Source organism: Manihot esculenta, chromosome 5 (genome assembly GCF_001659605.2).
Source record: "Manihot esculenta cultivar AM560-2 chromosome 5, M.esculenta_v8, whole genome shotgun sequence".
NCBI lineage: Eukaryota > Viridiplantae > Streptophyta > Magnoliopsida > Malpighiales > Euphorbiaceae > Manihot > Manihot esculenta.
Window position 1 is genome coordinate 29,601,191 of NC_035165.2, and position 25,759 is coordinate 29,626,949.

The following is a 25,759-nucleotide window of genomic DNA, read 5'->3' on the forward strand; positions in this document are numbered from 1 at the left end:
AATAACCTGAAGAGACCAAACGCTCTTTCAAGTCTCTAATTGAGGAATCACAGAAGAAGAGGATGATTAGTTAAACCTAAAATATGATTATTATGCACCAAAAGTTTATACCCAGAATGAATACTATATTAGCCATCCCTCGTGTAATGCCAAACTAATAAATCTGGGGTGCCAAGAGGTGCAACTGAAACTGATAAAATTGATGTAGCCTGTTTTCGCAGAAAGAGGCAAAATACAAGTTGATGGTTTCAATCAAGGACATTACGATCAATTAAATCCAAGAGTAGATAAACATCATCTGATGATAGGCGTCAAATCCGTCAATTTAAAACTTATTTCCCTTTTCTTGATTTAAAAGATTTTGCAGATAGGGTAAATAAGTGTCTATCCCACAAAAGCCTTAACTTTACTTAAATTAAATGACAAGTAGAATAAGAAGAATAGTTTAGAACAAAAAGAGAGAAGAAAAAAATTGCTATTGGAGGAATTGATTTAAAAACTAAAGAAGAAATAAAATGGTTGGATGATGAAATAAATAATCAGATTAAAGACTCAGCTAAATGTAATCAAAATTGAGAGGTTAACAGTTGATCATTGATTAAAAAGATAGTTCATTTAATTAATTAACTGTTTTAAGAATAGAAGAACTTAAACTTGATCAATAATAACAAACGAATTATTTAAACCAAATTAATTAATTACTTAATATAAACGAATATGCTAATTGCTACTTATATTAACCCAATCAAATAATCATATATTTAATTCGGTTAATTAGTAATATGTTGCCTTCCTAAGATATTCAATAGGCCTCTTGAATGCCTAAGAGGACAATAATAGAGGTGGTGTTTCTTAAAAAGAGAAATTAATTGAAAATAGAAATAAGATGAACAGAAACTAAGAATAAAATCTCACAACTTTAAATAAACCTCAATTTGATTAATTTTCAACAGAATAAAAGAGTTTTGCCTCTAAGAGTCATAACAAAATTACAGAAAAATAAAAGAAGAAGGAGAAGAAGAATTAGGCTAAGGAGGAACCAAAAAAGAGAGAGGAGATGATGAGAAGAGATGAGAAATGATTTTCTACTTTAAAGAAGCCTTTATATAGGTTTTTTTCCAAATAAAAAGATAATTATTCACAATTTAAAAGAAAAAGTAAAATAAATCTACTACTTCTATGATGACTCTTATATTAATCCTAATATGATTGTATTTGCAGCTATCTGAAACAGTTTTGAACTTTGTACAGCTGGCAAAACAGAAATCCTGCAATCTGTCCGTTGAGCTTAGGTCACAATTTTAGGCAAGGTTATACCTTCCGGTCAGAAAAAACTCTAAAGCAATCTCTTTTTGTTCCTTTTTTCATTTTCAGCTCAAAGTCTGTCCAAAATCAATTTCTAAGTAAAAATCAATTGTTTATATCAAAATCATAATAAAATTATGGAATTTAATATGGAAAAAGTGGTGAGTTTTGCAAGTAATCATCTGGATATTGAGGAGATGGTTGCAATAAAGAACTGTTGGACTGAGGTAATCAAGGGTCAGACCAAATGCGAGTAGCTCAGCCATCACCAATGTTTATATATATACCCTGATGCAATACCTCCCTACCGACCAAAAGACTTTGCCAAATTCAAAAGCTATTCCACTTACCTCTAACCTCCCAAAATGAAGAACGTGGGAAATACAAACCTTTCAAAATTCTAGCCCATAAACGAGATAGATTATGAATGAGTCTCCAATACTATTTCACTAAACAAGGCAAATTAAAATTTTCAAAATTCTTAAAACCCAAACCACAACTGATTTTCGGACTACAAGAGCATTGCCAAGCTATCCATCTAATTTTTAGAGAATTTTGATCACCACCCCACCAAAATTGGGACAACAAACCGATAAGTTTAATAGAAAATTGCTTAGGATACAAAAAGATGGACATTGAATAAGTAGGGATAGCAACCAACATCAATTAAAGCATCGTAGCACGTCCAACATGTGATAGTGGCTTATGCTTCCAAGATTGAGTCTTTGTGCATATTTGATCCTCCACTGCTGCCAAAGCTTGTTGCCTTCATCGTCCCAACAACACTGGCAAGCTCAAATATCTATCAGAAGAAGCAACCTCATGGATAGAAATCCATGATAAAATATCCCGTCGCAGATTATTGAATAAGATACGTAACTTCTGAGAATAAATAAATTGATCAATAGCAACAGTATAAGACTGTAATATGTGCAACAAAGTACTCGCCTCATCTTGAAATGCTCTTGCAAATAATAAAGTATCATATGCAAATAGTATATCAGTGATTGTTGGAGCATATCGAGAGATCTTAATGCCATGAAGGAGACCTCGAGCATATGCTGAAAATAATAAATATGAAAGAGCCTGGAAAATAAATAACAATAAATATGGCGACAGAGGATCTCCTTGCCTGATATCTTGTGAAGGAACAAAAGGAGCAGAAGGAACACCATTACTTAAAATAGAAAAACTAACAGCTGATATGCACTGCAAAATCATATATACCCAACGCATAGCAAAACCCATTTTGAGAGCATCATATGCAAAAAGCGGTAGTCCACCTGGTCATAAGCCTTATACATGTCAAGTTTCAAAGCCATTGACTGCAATCGACTTCTAGATGTCTTTAGATAATGAAACACCTCATGAGCAATTACAAAATTATCCTAAATAGTCCTATTAGAGACAAAAGCAGTCTGATCTGCAAGGATGAGAGAATGCATCCATGACTTTAACTTATTAACAATGGTCTGCGAAATAAACTTATAAACAAAGTTGCACAGGCTAATAGCGTGAAACTGGTGAATTCCAGTAGGATTATGGCACTTTGGAATAAGCACTATATTAGTCTTGTTAAACTCCTTAAGCAAAAGTCTTGTTTCATAAAAGCTATGTACATCACGACAAAGAGACAGCCTCACAATATGCTAATTATGCTGATAAAAAAGGCCAGAGAAACTATCAGGACCTGGTGCTTTATTACCTCCTAGTTGGAAGACAGTTGTACATACTTCCTCATTAGAGATAGGAGATAACAAGGTTGCATTAATATTTGGAGTAACCACGGAAGGAATATGAGTTAAAACCTGATCACAACCCTGAAGAGAGCCAACAGTATAGAGTTAGCAAAATTAATTTCTAATAAAAGAGTGAAGAGTCACGACTTGCTCTAGCCAATCACCTGATGGTGTCTGAAGGCGCTCAATACGATTACACTGACGTCGTTGAATGGTAGATAAGTGGAAGAACTAGGTATTTCTATCCCCTTCCTGCAACCACTGTATCCGAGAGTGTTATTTCCAATGCAGCTCATAACAATTCCATAATTCATGAATCTTAGCAAGCAAGTGAACCTCAGTAGCAGCATTATGAGGGTATGAGGGTCAGAAGGTCGAGCATAAATATCTTCCAACTGTTGCTGAAGAATGCACAAGTCATGTTTGGTTAGACTAAAATGAGTTTGATGCCAACCACAAAACTTAGGTCGACATACCTATAACTTACGCACAAAAGAAAACATGTGCGAACCACGACAAGGAGCTGCTCAGGCTTGCTGAATCACTTTACTGCACTGAGGATGCGCTAGCAACTTAGATTCAAATCGAAACAAAAACTTGCGAGCAAAAGCAGAGTCAAGGAACAAAATCAAGGGTGAGGAAAGTGTTGTAACCAGTCCGTAGTAACTACAACACGATTTAAATGTTGCTGAATTGCCTGATCACCAAAACGCTTATTGAACCAAGTAAAAAAAAACACCTTTCCATGCCAATTCAAGAAGAGCACGAGACTGGATAAAGTTATCAAACTTTGCTATTTGAGAAAACTAGATTTCACAACCCCCTACCTTATCAGCTTGGTACTTAATGGCATTAAAGTCCCCAATACAGCACCATAGAAGATTTGACAATATATTAAGCCACTATAAACTTGTCCATAAGATATCTTTGCTACTTCTATTAGCATAGCCATATACAAAGGTCATATGCTAGTGATAGTCTGTATTAGCTTTTTGTACAATATAATTCATAAAATGTTGGGATATTGTACGAGTGGTTAGTAAAAACAGAATCATTCCGCCATAACGATAAACCTCCCCCCCCTCGTCCTACTGAGTCAAAAAGGATAGCCATAATGATGTTGTAACCTGGAAAGTATGTATCCTAATTTTTTGTTTCAATGAGGAAGACTATGAACGGTTTATATTTACTGAGAGGATCCTGAGAGCTTTTACAGCTAGAGATTGTCCAATTCTCTGGCAATTCCATACTAAAGTCATTATAGGACTAGAGTGGATATTGTTAACAAACCATTTAGACAGGAGAAATACAATGAGCCACTTACAAAGTCACAACGACCCAATGAATAGGAGAGAAAATGTATGAGCAACACATACAACTGGGTTGTGTGAATTGCAAAGAGACAAGACCAAAGAAGGCCCTGCTCACATGTCGCTTGCCAAGCCCCTACACGTGTCTAAAACCCTCAGTCAACCTGATTTCATCGTGAAACCAGGAAGGCAAAGAACAGGTACCACAAAGCAAACTTGGATACCCCTCAGAACCCAACTTGATCGACACTGAGTTCGTGCAAGCTCGCGTACAGCTCACAACGTTGTCCTGTTGTCCACCTGGATCACACACTCTCTCTCTGTCTACATTTTTAACCGATGAATTAACAATCTCTCAAAAAGAGAGGAACCTTGCTGCTAAGTTTCCTACTAAAATTGAATCCTTCACATGCTCTCTTTGCATCAATCGAGGCATCCTGCTTCTTTCTCTCACCTTCTTCTTATTTCTCTTCCCTGCTTCTTTCTCTCACCTTCTTCTTATTTCTCTTCCCTGCTTCTTTCTCTCTCCTTCTTTCTGCTCTGAACCCTTCTGGCTCTCACCTTCTTCTTTCTCATCCCTGCTTCTTTCTCGCACCTTTTTCTTTCTGATTAGGGAGATTTACAATTTAGTTCCTGAGTATTGTCATTATTAATAAGTCAGTCCCTGTATTTTTAGAAATCTATTAAAACATCCTTATCTTTTCTCTCCGTCAATAAAATAGTCTTTTAGTCTATTTTTGCCGTTAAAAATATAGTAAAAGACTAAATTACCCTCCATTATTTTTCTCCTCCTCCTCCTCCTTCCTTTTCTTCTTCATCAATTCTTCCTCCTGCTTCTGCTTCTGCTTCTTCTTCTGCTTCTTCTTCTTCTTCTTCTTCTTCTTCTTCTTCTTCTTCTTCTCCTCCTTCTTCTTCTTTTGCTTCTTTTTTTTCTTCTCCTTCTTCTCCTTCTTCTTTTTCTTCGTTTTTTTTTCTTTTTCTTCTTTCTCTTCTTCTTCTTCTTCTTTTTCTTCTTCTTCTTCTTCTTCTTCTTCTTCTTCTTCTTCTTCTTCTTTTTTCTTCTTTTTCTTCTTTCTCTTCTTCTCCTTCTTCTCCTTCTTCTTCTTCTCCTTCTTCTTCTTCTTCTTCTTCTTCTTCTTCTTCTTCTTCTTCTTCTTCTTCTTCTTCTTCTTCTTCTTCGGAGGAGGAGGAGGAGGAGGAGGAGGAGGAGGAGGAGGAGAAGGAGGAGGAAAGAAAAGATAGGGACTATTTCGTTTACAAAAAGAAACGATAAGGACGTTTTAATAGATGTGAGAAAAGATAGGGACTATTTTGTTGACAAAAAGAAACGATAAGGACATTTTAATAGATTTCTAAAAACATAGGGAGGGACCATTTCGTTGAAGGAAAGAAACGATGAGGAAGGACTATTTCGTTGACGAAAAGAAACGATAAGGACGTTTTGATATATCTAAGAAAAGATAGGGACTATTTTATTAACGGAAAGAAACGATAAGAATGTTTTAATAAATATGAAAAAAGATAAAAACGTTTTAATAGATTTTTGAAAATGTAAGGACTAACTTGTTAATAATAACAATATCCAAGGACTAAATAAAGGATTTTATTTGAGGGTAAAATTGGATTTTAAAAATTTTCTCTCTCCTCCTTTATCTAATTTTAACGGAAAGAGGACGGAAGAACTATTTCGTTGACGGAAAGAAAACATAAGTACGTTTTAATAGGTTTCTAAAAATACAGGGACTGACTTGTTAATAATGGTAATACCCAAAGACTAAGTTGTAAATCTCCCTTCTGATTAATACAATACCACCTGCATAATATTATAACTTTTTTTTTATTATTAACTTGTTTCTCCTACTAACTAATTAATATTTTATTGTAAAAATACTAAATTATGATTAATATTAACATATTAATTAATCAATATTCAGTGCAGAGATTTTATAATTATTTATAAACTGAGTTGATTGCTTTATTGTATGGTTGTACATAACTTAAACGTATGATAGTCAGCGAATATAGATTGAATTTGATTTAATAACATTTCTAAATTTATTACCTCCCACGATTAAAAAGATTAAATTTAATCTTTCACTATTATGAGATGAGATGGTTTGTGAGGTGAGACATGGTTATGGTTATTATGAAGTGAATAACAATATAGGTTTTAGATAAGATTTATTGAAAAATTATACAAAATAAATTTATCAAAATAAATATATGAATCAAACAGTATAAATATATAATGAAAATCTCATATATTTGCAACTATAAATTTACATAGAATCTGTCTAGATAAAAATCAATCAGTCTCATCTAAAATTATAGTATATTCTATTTAAATTAGAATGAGATTCACTTAAAATTATAATATGTTAAACTTTTGTTAATTAAGCATATATATGATCAAATCCATGAAAAATTTCCTATCAAGCACAGAGCCAATGAGGCTATTAATATCCTTCGTGCGATGCAACTCTATCTTCTTTACGATAGCACCATGATCTTACATTTCCTCCTCTTTCTAGTTTTCTATGTTCTCACCAAGCATTTCCTCAACAAAATCCAAAATCTCCCAACAAGCCCATTCCCTGCCCTCCCCATAATAGGCCACCTGCACCTCCTCAACAAACCTCTCCATCGTTCCCTCTCCACCATATCTAAACGTTACGGTCCCATACTCCTCCTCCAGTTTGGCTCCCGCCGTGTCCTGCTTGTCTCTTCCCCATCTGCCGCAGAAGAATGCTTTACCAAGAACGATATCATCTTTGCCAACCGTCCACGCCTACTTGCTGGCAAACATATAGGCTACAACTTCACCAGCCTTGCTTGGGCTCCTTATGGTGATCTTTGGCGCAACCACCGTAAATTATCCTCCCTTGAAATTCTATCTTCTCACCGTCTCGAGTTACTCTCTGGTATACGAAGTGATGAGGTGAAGTTACTGATCCGTCGTTTGTTTAGGAACAAAGACGAGATAGTGGATTTGAAATCAGCCTTCTTTCAGTTGATATTGAACGTGATGATGAGGATGATAGCTGGGAAGAGATACTACAACGAAAATGTGGAAGAAGTGGAGGAGGTAGCAAGCTTCCAGGAGATTGTGAGGGAGACATTTCAAATGGCTACATCTAACATGGGAGACTTTTTGCCCTTATTAGCTAAGGTAGGAGGCGTAGAGAAGAGGCTTCTTGATTTGCAGAAGAGGAGAGATGGGTTTATACAAAGTTTGATTGAAGAACATAGAAATAAAATGACAATTTCACTCCCTGATGAGAAAAATAAGACGTTTATTGAGGTTTTGTTGACGCTTCAACAATCGGATCCTGAAAGCTACACAGATCAAACTATTAAAAGCATCATGATGGTAATGTTGGTCTTCCTTTCTTTAGCACTTGGCATGTATATGCTTAATTTTCAAACAAAACAACTGATTTTAAAAGAAAAAATTAATTTTTTCTTTAAAATAGTTTTTCATTTCATAATGCACTAACTTTTAATTATTTTTCTGCACAGGCTCTGTTGGGAGCAGGAACTGATACTTCAGCTACAACCATGGAATGGGCGATGTCACTTTTAGTGAATAATCCTGAAATTTTGAAGAAAGCACAGAAGGAAATTGATAATGTCATGGGATATGATCATTTAATTACTGAATCTGATACATCAAAGATTCCCTATCTTCAATGTATTATAAGTGAAGTCCTGCGAATGTACCCAGCAGGTCCCTTGTTGGTTCCTCATGAGTCATCAGAGGAGTGCTCTATTGGAGGCTACCGAGTACCACCTGGCACCATGCTGCTTGTGAACGTATGGAGCATACAAAATGATCCTCAAGTTTGGGACGAGCCCCAGAAATTCATACCGGAAAGATTTGATGGGCGTGAGGCAGTGGTGAGAGATGGTTTTCGGTTGATGCCTTTTGGGTCAGGAAGGAGGAGCTGTCCTGGAGAGGGTTTGGCCTTGCGCATGGTTGGTTTGACCTTGGGTTCAGTCCTTCAGTGCTTTGAGTGGGAAAGAGTTGGCAACGAAATGGTGGATATGACTGAAGGAGTTGGACTCACAATGCCCAAGGCTCAGCCTTTGCTAGTTAAATGTAGACCACGTCCATCCATGGTGAACCTTCTTTCTCAAGTTTAAATTATTGGATCTATTTCAATTTCCAAGATCTTTTGGTTAAAAAGTTCGTATCACTGTCGTTTATAAAAAAAAAAAGTATGTCTCCGTACATGCATTAACTCTTCCACTATGGGTTCTTCTCAATCTCAGTATAAACCAACCGATCCTTCACTAGATTTTTTGTATCATGGAACAAATGATGATGATTCCACTTTGAGTCTCTTATTTGATTGCATCTGTATTTTATAATGTTCGAGTACTTGAACTTTGTGATAAATAATTACACTTACATTGACATCTTTCTTTTTTATTATAATGAAATATTTATATTTTATATTAAGTTCAATTTATTTTGATATATAATATGAATGAGTTTTTTTTAATGTCTTGGATATTAGATATTTAATATTTGGTTGAATAAATTTGTAGTAGAAATGGTTATTGATAAATTGAATAGGGAAATTACAAATGAATTTTAAAAATAAAGTCTGTTATATGCAAACAATTTACGAACAGACTTATAAATAAAATATATATTTATATTATAAATAGTTTAAAAAAGATTATAAACTAATAGGTTATAAATCACCTACAAATGGCTTGCAAATAAAAAAAACACAAACTTATAAATAAAATATCCTTTTATAATATTAAATCCATATGTAATACAAATGGGTTTTAATCTGTTTAAAAAAAAAAAATTATAAAGCAAGTTTATAATAATTTTTTTTTTCATTGGAGAGGTCCGTTTGTAAAATTATTTATGAATGGAATTTTCATTATTACAAACCGAATTGTTTGTTTGTAATATATATATATTTATATATATTGCTATAGTGATTGCGTTTGAACTTTCAATTTGTTCTTACAAAATAAAGAGCGATAAGCAGGATGTAAATCTTAAATATAAAATAATAAGAAAATAATTTGTTATCATCATTATATTCCCTCTATTTATGAAAATTTATTACGTCAAACAGTTATATATACATCGGTTAGATATTAATTATTAAAAAATTAAATTTAAAATAAACATAATTACAAATTTAAAAAATATAAAATTAATATAATATTTTAACAATTGTGCCAACTCTTAAACCTATTAAATGAATTTATAAATGAGTACATTGTTGAATTTATTTAGAGTTTCACAATAAGATTGATTAATTAATTTACTCAATAAATTAATTTGTAAGTCTGCTCATAAATTTAAAAATAAATTAAATTTATAAATTTTAACAAATCAAATATTATTAAATTTTAAATTCTACTCATCTACTAAATGAGTTTAAAAGTTAAGTTCAAAATTACGTATTTAGATAAAAGAGTGAACTCTGATCGATTTTTTATTAATTTGAGTCTTAACTTACAAATATTTTTATTTATTTACGCCATATTAATTTTTTTTTAATAAAATAAAAAATATAAAAGCTATCATTTATATTTAGTGTCAGAACCTTTTCACAAGGTTATTTTACCCTTTTGATTTTAAGTCATCTTATTTCCCTTTTGAACTGATAAACATTGTAATAAATTAACCCATGCGATGCAGAGTTATGTATTAAGAGATGTTGATAATGGATGAGTCTCAGACATTCAGATCACTATTAAGCTCACGGAAAAAGGTTTAAACCTTGTGACAGCTCAACACGTCAATTCACTCTCATGAATATGGTTTGAGTCTCATGCCAATTGGCTTGAGTCTCATGCCAATTGACTTGATCGAATAGGGTCGGAGGTCATAGATCAAGTTCAACTAATTTAATAGGCCAATAAAACAGCAGATCACACACGTTTGAGATCATACCAACGTAGATATGAAAAGGAATTAAATAGCCACCAAATAACGAAAAAAAGGACGGTACATCTATATGTGTGACTCGACATGATAATGACATGTGATACTATATAGGGTGGCGATTACACGTCACAAAACAACAAAAAGAAAAAAGGATAAAGACAAAGAGAATGGATTATTCAGATCAAGTTTACACGCACATACTTTAATTTTATCTTTTATTGGATCTCAAATCATTAGACTCATATGTATATATTTATGAAAATCAATTTTTCATCTTTTTTATAAGCAGAAAACCTTATGAAATAAAAGAAGTGAAAGAGGAAGACTCCAAGTTAATTAATCAAAACAAAATAAACCTAGAAAGCACCCAAAACCAAAACAATAGAACTGAAGGAACCAGATGCCAACAAGAATAAAAACACAAAGATTGAAAAAGTAATGTTGCCACTAAACCTTTTGTTTGGTTAGAGACAACTCAGTAGAAGAGATTTTTACTAAAAGAAAAATAAAAAATAGCGATAAAATTTACTAACTCAATTATTAAAAAGTGATAATTAAAGCCATTTACCGATCATTTAAAGTACTAATGATAAAATTATCAACTGTTTATTAGTAAAAGTCTGTAATTATATTTTAATTTCTTAAAATGTCTAATTTTTTAAAAAGTGAATTTCGACTGTTTGATTGACAGTTTTTTTTTTGGAATTCTTAGAAAGTCAAGGTTGCCTTTTTCTTTTTAAGTCTCGTGATAGGTAATTTTGCAAGCATACAAAATTATTCAAGTAATAATATGATAAGCAGAGTTATTCACCTCTAAATTGGATACTAAATACTAGAAATCTATGTAATCCTACTATTATATATTTATATAATGAAATTAAATAGTGAATTAATTATTAACTAATGAAAATAAAAATAAGTTTACAAGTTAATCTTAGCAAACAATAACAACCAGGACCAATTTAGTTGAATTTCAACACTCTAATCCCTCATCCTCTTAACCAAAAAAAAAAAACTAAAAATAAATAATAATTAATTCATTAGGTCTTTTGATTAGAGCAATTATTCAGTACTCATGGAGTACTATGTTGAAATACAATTTAGTATGATTAATGTAATGCTTCCAACCAATAATATTTATTATTTTATTATTAAAATATATCACCCAAGTATACATCAAAATTAAATTAAATAGCAAATTACATCAAAATCCAATTCAATTGATAAAAAATAAATAGAATCCATCCTCACAGTGGAAACTAAATACTACAATCAAAATAAAGAGCATAAAGAAAAGTAACATTCTATTTCTAAAAAATATTATTTTTAAAAATAATTTAATTTTTTTAATTAAAAAAATATTTTTAATTAACTAATTTTCATTTTAAAGATTAAAAATATTTTTTATAAAATAAAAAGATGTTTAATTTTTTTTTTTTTTTTTTTGAAATGGAGATTGGAGATTGGGGGAGTAGAACCTGCAGATTTACTCAGATACACTTACCACCAAACTAAGTCTGTGAATGCTAAATAAATGTTTAATTAACTAATAGTAGTAGTAGAAAGTCATATGGCATATACCAGGTGGGATGGAGTAACGGAGCACAGTCTTATGAAATTCTCTTTTTGATAAAATTGTACCAAATTTTAAAAATTTTAGAAGTTTTATTAAGATTTAAAAATTAAATTAAATCGTCAAGGAAAAGTTTAATTTTGTAGTCAATAGATATTTATTATTCCATACGTAGTTCTTAAACTTTTGTGCTTATAGCTTGCAATTTAATGATAGAGAAGTGGGCTACTAATCTATTACAATTATTTTCAGGAAAATTCTACTAATCTAGCCTTCCTAAACAAACAATGACGGAAGTATAAAGCCTTATTAAATAAATAATGACTCATAAACAAGTAAAATTAGTCTTCAAAAAGAAAGTTATTTCTTTAAACATATTTTTACTATAAAATATCTGTAGTTTTTGTAGATATCATATTAATAGATATAGATTCAAATTGTGACCACAATTCTAAAATGTCAATTATATAAGTTTGGATATTGTATGGAGCTAGACTAGAAAAATGCAAAAGAGTAGAATGTACCATAGACCCTTGATCCAATGCAAACCTAATTGCTTTCCCAAGCGTAAGAGCTCTTTTTTTAAATTTATGAGAATAGCTCCGATATGATTTCTACAAATGTGGTAATTATTGCCAAAGAAAACTAGTACATTCAAGTCTCATTGCAATTAAGTTTATTGATGCTAATTGGAGAGAGACTCCAATCAACCAAGTTAAAGGCACGTTGAGAATAAAGCTTAAAAATACCAATAAAAATACGTCGACAATATTGTAGTACTAAAAAACTACTATTGATTTGCTTCATAGTTGCTATGATATCTAGTTGAACTTGTTCAAAAACACTTTTATTTATAGCCTTCCAAATATATCACAATGGCACAATAATCATTTGCTATGATGGATTCACAACGTGGCAAAGTACTAATGCACCCACCAATGCCTAAATCCAAAGAAGCCCACAATCTTGGGTTTATAGACACAAGGTCTTAAAAACTATGATATCCGAGCATGGAAGCACCAAAAGAGCACTTGCTCCAATGTTTCCGGGCCTTGTTGACACAACACAAAAGGAGACACTTGCATACCTCGATTCTCCAAATTACTCAAAACAAATATAACATTATTTAAAAAGCGTCTAATAAAATACTTAAATTTCGGAGGAATTGGTAAAATCCATGATCGCTTTCAAAGAGACTCTTAATATTGTATCTGAATGAGAAGCAACATCATTAATAGTACCCTAAAAAGAAGACTCCACCAACAGTTTGTATCCAGATTGAATTGTATACTTGCCATGTCACTCATAATGCTAGACTAAAGTATCAAGCGTACCAAGAGATATTATAAGAATGGCAAAAATAGCTTCAATATGAACTATTGGAACTACTCGATATATCAAAGATCTTTTCCACTGCAAGGTAGTATGATGCAAGGTAGTATGATCAATCAAATCAGCCACCCTATTAATATGGAGGGAACAAGAAGTTGGACGGAAAAGTTTAAAACCAATAACACCAAGCACCTACGGCTCTAATTAGAGAAGAGTTTCTTGACCATTTCTAATATGCATACATACTCCAGCCTTCAATAAGTCTCTTTTTGCTAGCAATCTGTTAAGATTACTTTTACTATGATCTAATTGTATTTGTTTGGTAATTACTGCATTTGTTTAACTTTACTGTGGTTTAGTTACTGAGCAAAATGTAATTAGGAGTTACCTGTCCGTTCTTTTCTTTTGGGGGGACTAATCTTGTTTTTGCCTTAGTTCTGGACAATGACCAGATTTTTTTTGTTTTCCTGCCATTGAAACACCACCATCTTATTAAATACACGTCCACACATAGATCTGATAGAACAATGACGAAGCTTTTTTCACATCCAATTTCCACCTGCTGGAGAGTATTATTAAAGTGGAGACATAGTCACATGGCATATAAGGACAAAAATACCTCCAGAAAAGTCAAAGGAAAAGAAATGAAAAGTTATTAAAATTATTGAAATTAATAAAAACAACTAATTAATACAAAACCACTATAAAAATTATTCATAATATCAATAAAATATCATATAAACTCTTATCAAAATTTAATGTCCGTCACTTAATTTAAAACAATTCATTTCACAATAAAAAAATTAAAATAAATTTTTATAAAATTATTTATATTAAAATTTTAAAATAAATTTATAATATATGATCATCGCTAGATTTCACCATTTCAGTATGAAATCGAATTTCATAAAGCAGTGATGGACTTTGCCTCCCTGACAGACTGGTCCAATATTTTCGATCCCAACTTAGGCTTATAGAATAGACCGAGTCATTAACAAATCTAGATCCCTCCACTATATGTTCAGCCTAATGATATGATGTGGAGAGAGATAATAAGTTCAGTCCCATACATGCCGAAAGAATTAAATAATTATCTGACGTGGAGGGAACGTTTGACGTTTTTGTATGTATGAACATATATGACAAAAGTAAATAATACTGTAACAGAGAAATCATTACGTGTCATTATCAGAAAAACGAGAAGAAATAAAAAAAAAAACACCGTACTCTTCACTCAAGTTTACACAACTATTCTAAATTCAATTCTCTGAATATCACAATATTTAATTCCTAAAATTTTATAAAATTTATAATTTTTTTAATTTTATAATTATCAACAATTTAAATTTTAAATTTTTTATTTTATTAATAAAATAATCATTTTATTAAAAATTTAGTGTTAATCAATTGCAAATAAAATAATTGATAAAAAATAATTTAAATTATTTTTTTAATTTTCAATTGTAAACGGGAGATTATTATAGGGAAGTAAGTTTTTTCTTATTAAAATAAAATAATTTTCTTAGCTAAATTATTTTCTGAATACTTCAGATAATAAATTACACCTTTTATAGAAAAAAGACTATATTATAAATTATGCTTTTTTAAGAAATTTTTTTTCAAGATAACAAAAATGGAATTAAATTTTTTTTATTTTAAATAAAATAATTGATTAAAAATCAATAAAATTAAATTTTTGGAAATTTTTTTTTAAATAGAAGATTATTGCAAGGGAAATTATTTTTCATTATTATTAAAACAAAGTTTTTTTCCTTTATTTTTTAGAAGTTTACCTCCTAAAAAACATAAAGTTCTATTTATTTTATAAAAATTATTTTTCAGTAAAATATTTTTTATATTTTATAAGGTTTGAAATACTAAAAAAATCAATCAATAAAAAATATTTTCAAAAATATAAATTATTTTTTAAAAATAAATAGAATCTAAAACTAAATATTTTAAGTAAATTATTGTAAAGACTATTATTTCAACAGTAGTAAGCCTTGTTATCACTATATTCCCATATAAATCGTAAAATGAAATAGTGGGTTTAATTTCTAGCGTGAAAGAATTTTCGTTTACATAATTATCCTTTTTATTTTCGTACACCATAATAATGGTTTTGTGGAGCTGTGAGTATTCGGTTAGTTCAATTTAAAATTAAATTGAATTGAATAAATTAAAAATTAAAATTTTTATATTTATAAAAATTAAATTGATTTTAATTAAAATTAAATAAAATTGAACCGATCTAATTCGATTTGATTTTATTAATTTAAATTTTTAATAATTTTTTATTTTTTATATTTTATTTTTAATATTTTAAAATTTAATTAAAATACTTTAAATTTAATATAATTTTATCTTTTTATATTATTGAAAATAATATATAATTATTATTAAATCAATTCGATTTAATTTTTTAAATTTTTTAATTAAAATTAAATTAAATTAAAATAATTAAAAATTTTAAAATTAAAAATTAAATTTAATTAAAATAATAAAAATTTATACTAAAATTTTAAATTAATTCCATATGATATAATGAGTTTCAACCCACCACTGTCTCCTGATGTGTGCCCAGATCTTCATAAATTGACATTTCAAGTTTTGTCTAATCCAATTAATTTGTAGGTCCCATTAAACATGCTTAAAGTATTTTTAGAGATTTATGATTATGAGAAGTCACAATCTAACTCGAAACTTCTTTAAATTATAGTGAGATCTACTTAAAATTATAATATATTAAATTTTTTATTAATTAAGCATATATGTACACTCTTATCCATATCCTATTGATGAAAATATCAAGTACAAGGCCAACGAAACTATAAGTAATCTTCTTTATACTTGCCAAGTTCCTTTGATTACTTGCTCAGCACCATGATCTTCCACCTTCTCTTGTTTTTGGTTCTTTATGCAATCACCAAGCATTTCCTCGATAAGATTCGAAATCTCCCACCAAGCCCATTCCCTACCCTCCCCATAATAGGCCATCTACACCTCCTCAACAAACCTCTCCATCGTTCCCTCTCCATCATATCTAATCGTTACCGTCCCGTACTTCTCCTTCAATTTGGCTGTCGTCGTGTCCTGCTTGTCTCCTCTCCATCCGCCGTAGAAGAGTGTTTTACCAAGAATGATATCGCCTTGGCCAACCGCCCACGCCTCCTTGCTGGCAAACACTTGGGCTATAACTTCACCAGTCTCGCTTGGGCTCCTTATGGTGATCTTTGGCGCAATCTTCGTAAACTATCCTCCCTTGAAATATTATCTTCTTATCGTCTCCAGTTACTCTCTAGCATACGAAGCGATGAGGTGAAGATATTACTCCATCGTTTGTTTAGGAACAAAGATGAGATGGTGGATTTGAAATCAGCCTTCTTTGAGCTGATGCTAAACGTGATGATGAGGATGATAGCTGGAAAGAGGTATTACGGTGAAAATGTGGAAGAAGTGGAGGCAGCAACCAGATTTCGGGAGATCGTGAGGGAGACAATCCAAATGACCGGTACATCAAATATAGGAGACTTTTTGCCCTTATTAGCCAAGATAGGAGGTACAGAGAAGAAGCTTCTTGATTTGCAAAAGAAGAGAGATGGATTTATACAAGGTTTGATCGAAGAACATCAAAATAGAATGACCACTTCACCCATTGAGGAGAAAAATAAGACGTTGATTGAGGTGTTGCTAACACTGCAACAATCAGATCCTGAGTACTACACAGATCAAACTATCAAAAGCCTTATTCTGGTAATTATTTCGTCCTTCTATTTTTCTTTTAAGTTACCACTAGTTAGAAAATTTAAAATTTTTAAAAAACATAAAAATTGTTTCGGTTTAATTGACCTTCCTTCTTTAATTTTCGAGAAGTAAGAGTTTTTCTTCTCTTAATGAAAAGAATATAACTCATTTATTTCAATCTAGTTAAACTATTTGTAGGAAAGTAATTTACTTTTACTATACTTACAGTATTTAAAATTCTAGAGTAAACTTTTGGACTTGGTTAAGGAGGGAACCCGAAATTAAATGATTCATTATTGTATGATTTTAATTCGATTCAGTAATTGAAAAAATTAATTGACTAATTCAACTTTGAGTTTCATCAATTTGATTTCGTTCCAATTCACATTTTAAACTAAATTGTGGCCAAAACTATTTGCATATATGTTTTTCGTTCATGAAAAATAACTTAATAAGCGGAGAATATTGAAATTATTTTTCAAATAAAATCATTTAAAATTGGCTTAATTACTTTATTAATTTAGAAATATAGTGTTGAAACAAATTATAGAAAATATTTTATATGAAGAAAAAAAATAAAAACGAAAGGCCTTTGCCTCAAAAAGGCCACAACTTATTTTTTTTATTGTACAAACTTTTAATTTTGAACCAAAAAATCCTAATTTTTGAATTTGTCGTAATTGTCTCAAACTTGTTTTTTAAAAGCAAAAAGTAATAATTGTATTAATAAAATTTTATAAAAAAAACAAAGAGATGTCATCCCAAACAGAGAGATTATCGTGCCTAATGGATTCTCTAGTCAGAGTATGAGCAGTTAGAATGGCATGATGACGAATCCATCTAACAGAAATATCAGTTCTATAGTCCAATAAAAATTTACAATTATTCAAAATCAAATCCAGTTCAGAAGTATCTAAATGTGAAGATTAAAGAATTTGAACTATCTGCAAACAGTCCATAAGAATGCAACCATTAAAAGGTAAAAATTCTATTGCAAAGAGCAAATAGTGACGGAGAGCAAAAACTTCAACAATTATCTGCGTACTATTACCTTCTGAGAAACCAGAAATACCATGTTGAAATATACTCTCAGAGTTTTCCACAATAAAACTGTAACCAATAAAATCTTGAGCTTGAAACAAAACCCCATCAACTCGACAAAGTCAATTGAAATTGTACAAACTTGATACAAATCCCGATAGAGCAGAATTACTGAGTCACGCATTTACAGACTTTTCGGTCTCTGGTTCCGATGAACAGGTGCTCTGAGGAAATCACCCCCAACCAAACTCCCACGTAAATAGTAAAAAATAGTCAGTTTTTCGTATTGAAACTTCACAGTAAACACAATACCATCATCTCCAACAAACTTCTTCTGTCGTTTCAAAGGTTGCCGAATGTCCAAATAAATTTTAACTCTTATAGGACTCGGCGACATAACTTGTATCTCCTTTCAAACAAGCAGAAATCGATTGTACAATTAAGGATCTCCATTCCCTATATCTTCAAAATCAACATTATTAAAAAAACTGAAACAAATATCTTTTTTTGCCTCTAATTCCATAATAGATACCCCATCTAAAGAATGCTATAAATCTGTCAAAGCGGACTGCATATTCTGAAAATTAATTGGATTGTATGTGAGAAATATCCACTATACAGAAATCATAAGTGACAATCAAAATATCCCTTGAGCTCTTAATAGGGACAACAACATTTTTTTTTCATCAATAGTCGATTGACTCAGATCGTCTTCTATGAGAAAGAAAAAAGAAGAAGTTAAATTTAAGAAATAAGAAAATGCGAGAGTATCAAGTCATAAAAAGATCACAAAGAGATCACAAAGGGAAACTTGCATTGAAAGTCGCTGTATCCCATAATTGTCTCAACTTTTTAAATTAATTTTAATTAGATTTAAATTAATTTACACGATATATTATATATAATTATTTTTATCATATAAATAATTTGATTAATTAGAATTAAATCTTAATTAAGATACTAAACCTTTAAATATAGAAAATTTTTAAATTATATAATTAAAATACTTAATTCTACCTTATTTAAATAAAAATATTAATTAAAGATTTAAGGTAATTAGAAATTTAAAATTTTAACCAAAGTTTAATTAAAATAATTAAGTTGTTTATATGGTAAAAATAATGGCATATGGTGTGTCATATCTCAGGTAATTTAAATTAAATTAAAAAATTGTTATAATTATAATAAATTTAAAAGTCTTTTTTATCTAAAATTAAAAATTTTAATCATAAATATGAAAATTCATGAAGTTATGATTTTTTGGACTAGACCAAAATGAAACATTTTAGTTTTCATCAGAAAAGAAAAATAATAATTACTGAGCACAATAAGCAAAACGAAATTCTTGACAAGTATTTACTCACTTAATTTATAATTAATGTATTTGTTCAATTATATAATAATTTTTAAGAACATATTATTTTTATTTAATTAATTAATTACCCAACATAGATTATACATATGGAAAATTTTAAAACTATATATTTAAATTTTTGTATTATACTATAATTAATATTTGAATTCATGTATGATAAAAATCTTTTTTAAATTTACATCTGCCATATACTTTCTTCTTGAATATAACTTGGGTTCAGTTTCGATTCTCGTATGGTTCTCACTAAGAATTGAAATTTGAACTAAATCTCTGCTGCTCTAATTTTTCAAAATCAGACGAAAAAACTAAAATTTAGTACAGTTTCATTATGATTTTAAACAATTTCAATATTTTTCTGATTTTTATTTTTTATTTTATTTTAGTTTCAATTTCAATTTAAATTTTAATTATTGCAAAAAAATATGATATGTTTATATTTATTTTAAAATAGTAGATTATTAATTAACATTAAAACAATAATATTAATATTTAAATAATAATAATAATACTTAAAATATAATATATGTTATTTTTAGTAAAAATAATGCGTTATTTTATATATAGATATAATCATATAATATTGATTAAAAAATACCTGTGTAATTAATATTTAAGAATATATTATATTACTAATATTATCATTCACTCTTATAATTAAAATTATAAAGTAATTAATATATTTATAATCAAAATAATATATATATATATATATATATATATATATATATAATTTAAAATCTATTACTATAAATTTAATTAATAAAGATATTATATAATCGATTTAAATAAAATAAATTATAACTAACAAATTAAATTATTTAAATTATATAATTAAAATTTTTTAATAACTAATCAGAATATATAATTATTTTATAATATTTTTAATAACTATTTAATAATTGAGTTGAGCTTTAATGGCTCACAAATAGTTTATTTTGTCCACTTTATAGTTTTCTACCATATATTATTTAATATTTTATAAAATTGATATTTAAAATTTTTTTAAATAAAATTATATAATTTTGATAATATAATTTATAAAATTATAATAAAATTATTATAATATATTATTATCATGTAATTTTGATAATATAATTTATAAAATAATATATTATTATTACTAATGAATTTTACTTTATTTTTTATAATTTTTTTATAGGTAAAGAGTTGACATTTTTTCAAAAGAGTAGAGATCAAGTACATGAAGTTTAATATACAATATATTTTATGGCCAAAGGAAGAAGGCCGGTAAGCTTAACCCAAGGCCCAATAGCTAATCCAACCCATAATCTAACCCATAATCAAATCCTACCTGAGCCTAAACAATGAAGAGCAGCTTCTCCCGAGTTGCCACCTCCAGACATCTGATAGCCTTATATCGACGTTAGTAAGGGATTTGGAACTCTGTAACCAAGGTCTAAGACCAATAAAAAAGAGCAACACAAAAACACGACCACGAGACAATAAAATTCATGGAGAGGTGACTGCCGTGAAACTGTAAAAAATATTTTATTAATAATTAATAATTAAAAATTGTGAACAATAATAATAGGATTGAATTTAGAGAAAATTGCTATTATGATTTTTTTAATATTGACTTAGATAAATCAACAATAAAAGTAAAGTATTGAGGAATTTTAATAATAAAATTAAAACTAAAGCAATATAAGAAAGAAAAATAAATTAAATAGAAAAAGTTCTAATTGAATTATAAAATCTATTTCAGTTTGAGAATTGATTATTGATACTTAAATTCTTTTATTCATTTAAATGAATTAGTTTTGGTTATGAAAAACGCTCCACACAACTAAATCTCTTCTTAGGTTTAGATAAATTAGAAAACGTTTGCTAATCAATCACTAGCTAATAAATTGCTAAGGAATATTTCTGGAGATTTTTATTTTTTAACTGTTAAGTGTTTTAAGAATTAGAGAGGCTTAATTCTAACTAACCAACCGCGTGGTGAGTTAGATCATGTAACCTCTTAATTGTTATACTAATTATACTAATTGTTATTTGTGTTTTAACAATTTAAGCAATTACAGACTTAAAGATTCAAACTAACATTATATTACTTTGCAATCAACAACAATGGACCCTATAGATCCAAACAACAAAGTAATAATGATATGAAGAATCAAATTGCATAAATATGAAGAATAAAATATTAACAATAGAGTTTCAGATCTCCCAACTTATATACAAACTTAAATTTCTCATAACTTCAGCTAGAAATTGTGTATTTAGCCACTCATGGCTTGCAAAATAAAATACAAAGAGAAGAAAAGGGAGAAAGTAGCTTCAGTGCTGGTGAAGGGATTTGCGATCCTTGATGCCCCCTTTCGACTGCCTCATGCTGTCCTTAAATAAGTGAATGAAAACCCTAGAAAACAGCTCCTTGTTGGATGGAATTCCTTTTTTACTTTGTCTTTGATTCCTTCTTTGATTGTGTTTCTTCGTAAATAGACTTTCTTGAGTGAAAGAATTTTTTTTGCAGAGTGTGTGATGTGTTTCATATGTGTCTTAATATGTTTGAGATGGATTAGAACTCTTGAAATTTGAATTGTGATGTGTCCCATCGTTCTGTACTTTTCTGCCTGCGATGATCGATTTACTCAGTGATTTGGGCGAATCGCTTGCCCTTGTCGCGAGTCTGTGTCGTTCTTCCCTTCCCTGTTCTATGATAGTCGATTTGCGCAGTAATTTGGACAAATTGATTTTGACACATCAAAATCTTGAATTTTAGTTTATTGCTTCCATCTACTTATGCAGCTTCCTTGATCATTCTTAAAGGTGGTTTGCTCAAATTGCTCTAGTCAAATTAACTTTTCATGCATTTTAGGCTATTTTTACCAAATCTTTATTTTTCATTATTCTTTGTAAAATTTTATCAAAAATATAAAATTAATTAGAAAATATATAATTTAGTATAAGAATAATAGTAAAAATATATAAATATTGTTAAAAATATAAAATTAACTAAAAAATGTATAATTTAGTATAATTATAATAATAAAAATATACTTAGATTATGCTTTATCAATAGGCTACCAAAAACCATAATAGCACAAAGGAAGGAGGAGCAAATGGCGTTCTTTGGTGTCCCAATCGAACCTTTCAGACAGAGTCCGCAAGCCCATCATCGGTCAAGCCTTTGTTGGGATCAAACAAAGGATGAGAACCACGGCTTCAGGGCTAACAAACACAAGAGAGAAGGATCTAAGATGATGGTAAAGGAATCAGTGAGCATAGGTGACGTTACTCTTCGGTGCCATCATTGCACGTGATGGGCTAAGTCCAACGAGTCACCACAGACCATGTACTTAATGGATCTTGATTGGTATAAGAATAGACCATCGCAGATCCTTGGAGCAAGCATGCGACAAGTAATGATAGAGGTATCAGTGAAGCACAAGCACAACCAAAAAAAATCTAACCAACAAAGAGAAAACAAGATCCAAAAAAGCAAGAAGGTAGATTATAAAAGACTCACACCAGGAAGTCCAAATTTGCTAGATTAAACTTTCAACAAAAGCAAATATATACAGCCTCACTCCAAGGTCAGGAGGGACAAACCCACTCTCCAATGAGGAAGGTCATTATCTTCTAAGGAAGATTATATTATAGGGCCCACGATCCAAGATCATTAGAAATTGAGAGCCCAGATCCTTCTACAAGAAAATATGCCCAATCCCAATGAATTAAGAAATCCTAAGATAAACTGGCCGACTTAGATGGAGAAATAGATACTCGGGCATCACATTGTTATAGGCGCCTTTGCTCTTCCTTTTCCATCCAACATCCGGATAAGCAAAACTAACCTGCAAATCACCTAGATTTTGCCTCCTTAAAGACATGCAAGACTGTGAACTCGTTGATCTCTTCTAAACTCAAAAGCTCTAGCTTTTTCCCCAAATGGATTAAGAGTAATCTTGGACACAACAACCATATAATAGTAGATCGAAAACAGCAAGAATGACAATGGAGGTAGTTCAACTCTTCGGTAACTCTCTTGCATGTTCCTGGACTATAAGGCCTGTGAGCCATCATCGATGACCTTGGTGCACTTCTTCATTGTTGCTGAATCTAGGATAAGAATGGAACTAGATCCAAAACCTCTCGAAGCCTATAAGCACAGAGCAAGCAATCACCCGACATAATCGTTCCCTTTTGAATTGGACTAGCCTTTTCGTCAATCAATCAGCTTACTTATTTATGTGTTAGACATGATGAATAGGATTTAAACAGAAATTAACCATATCCTACTGCACTAATTTTTTATTATTTGTTTGCACAGGTTTTACTGGCAGCTGGAACTGATACAACAGTTGCAACCCTGGAATGGGCAATGTCAGTTTTGGTGAATAATCCTGATATTTTGAAGAAAGCACAGAACGAAATTGATATTGTCATGGGACATGATCGTTTAATTACCGAATCTGATACATTAAAGATTCCCTATCTTCAATGCATCATAAGTGAAGTCTTGCGTATGTACCCAGCGGGTCCACTGGCGGTTCATGAGTCATCAGAGGAGTGCTCCATAGGAGGCTACCGTGTACCATCTGGCACCATGATGCTAGCGAACATATGGAGTATACATAATGATCCTCTAGTTTGGGACGAGCCCCAGAAATTCAAACCAGAAAGATTTGAAGGGTGTGAGGCAGTTGTGAGCGATGGTTTCCGGTTGATGCCTTTTGGGTCAGGAAGGAGGAGATGTCCTGGAGAGGGCTTGGCGTTGCGCATGGTTAGTTTGACCTTGGGTTCAATCCTTCAATGCTTTGAGTGGGAGAGAATTGGCGAGGAAATGGTGGACATGACCGAGGGCGTTGGAATCATAATGTCCAAGGCTCAACCCTTGCTGGTTAAATGTAGACCACGTCGATCTATGGTGCACCTTCTTTCTCAAGTTTGAATTACTCGATCTGTTTCAAGTTTCAAGTTCGAAAAATGCTCTGGCCATAACTTTAGTATCAAAATAAAATTTGTGGGACATAGAGTAGGCCTGTGCAATCGGTCGGTTCGGTTCCGAACCGAACCGAACCGAAAAAACCGAAAACCGAAGTGTTAAAATTTCAAAAACCGAAAAAACCGATTATGATGATATAACCGAACCGAACCGAACCGATAAAATCGGTTCGGTTCGGTTCGGTTCGATTCAAACCGAAATCTGCAATTTTTTAAAAAGTGATGAAATGCAACTATGAGATTGGAAGCAGAGGAGAATTACTCAAAAGTATTAAAATTCACAATAAAACAAAATTAACGAACCAGTGGATGAGGATAAGCCCTTCTCTCTCTCTCTTTAATCATCAAAACTGATTTTTAATTATTTTATTTTATTTTCTCTCTCTAACAACCTCCATATTTATCAGAAGAAATCTACAAATGGGATCTCCATTTCTGTTTCTTCTGTAATCTGTAATCTGTAATCCATTTCTTGAAGAACCCCATCTCTCAAATTCTTTATCTTTGCCTTCTTGTTTCAAATCTCAATGTCTGCAGCTTTAGACAGTAGTAGAGGGATGAGAGAGATCCAATCTTCTGGATATGTCCGCGGAGGGATCGTCTGCGTCGCCACGCCCGGGATCTTCGACTCGTTGCCGGAGAGTAGATTGGTAGATAAGGAGGAGGAGGAGGAGGCGGAGGCGGAAGTGAATGAATGTAGCTCATCGGCGTCCTCAACGACGTCGTCCATCGGAAAGAATAGCGATCTGTCGGGGAGAGAGTCATTAGATGGTCATGGTCGACGAGAAAGAGAAAGAGAATAATGGGTTTAGAGGATTCGTCGTCGTTAGGATTCGTCGTCGTTGGGTTTGGGGTGCTGGCCTGGGTTGGGTATCAGAGGGGAGGGGGAGGGCTAGGCTCACGAAATCGGTTATTTCGGTTTGATCGGTTATTTAACACGTTTAAACCGAACCGAACCGAAAACTGAATAATTTTAAATATATTAACCGAACCAAACCGATTATCCCGATTAACCGAACCGAAAAACCGAAATTAATCGGTTCGGTTCGGTTTTTCGGTTTAAACCGAAATATGCACAGGCCTAACATAGAGTGCATATTTGTGTACGTAATAGCTGTTACAAAATAATCATTTTAAATAATTGAGTACAATTATTTAAGGGCTATGGCATGAAAAATAAATAAATAAATATTTTTATTCAATCAAATTAATATCTGAAATTTTAAATATTGAGTAATAAATCACAATTTTAATAAAAGACTAAGTCCCGTTTAGTTGGCTAAAAGTTAACAACCCAATCAATTTTTATTACATTTTGATTAGTTTAAGAGGTCTTTTAAGTCATTTAAGATTGATAAAATATTCTATTTTAGTTTATCTTTATAAATTTTTAATCCGGAATATTCGATTTTAGTTTATCTTTATAAATTTCTAATTCGGAAATAT

The 25,759-nt window shown here is 30.8% G+C and overlaps 2 protein-coding genes across 2 annotated transcripts; both read left to right on the forward strand.

The window, feature by feature from the left end:
- Positions 1 to 6,791: 6,791 nt before the first annotated feature.
- On the forward strand, positions 6,792 to 8,767 carry LOC110615131 (cytochrome P450 81Q32). The gene is made up of 2 exons (XM_021756845.2): positions 6,792 to 7,724; positions 7,874 to 8,767. Exons 1-2 carry the CDS (start codon positions 6,828 to 6,830, stop codon positions 8,495 to 8,497), a joined length of 1,521 nt encoding a protein of 506 aa, XP_021612537.1. The 5' UTR covers positions 6,792 to 6,827; the 3' UTR covers positions 8,498 to 8,767.
- A 7,233-nt stretch (positions 8,768 to 16,000) lies between these two features.
- On the forward strand, positions 16,001 to 24,433 carry LOC110616155 (cytochrome P450 81Q32). Its single transcript, XM_021758495.2, has 2 exons — positions 16,001 to 16,935; positions 23,640 to 24,433. The coding sequence occupies exons 1-2, from the start codon at positions 16,066 to 16,068 to the stop codon at positions 24,258 to 24,260; spliced, it is 1,491 nt and encodes a 496-aa protein (XP_021614187.1). The 5' UTR covers positions 16,001 to 16,065; the 3' UTR covers positions 24,261 to 24,433.
- Positions 24,434 to 25,759: the final 1,326 nt, after the last annotated feature.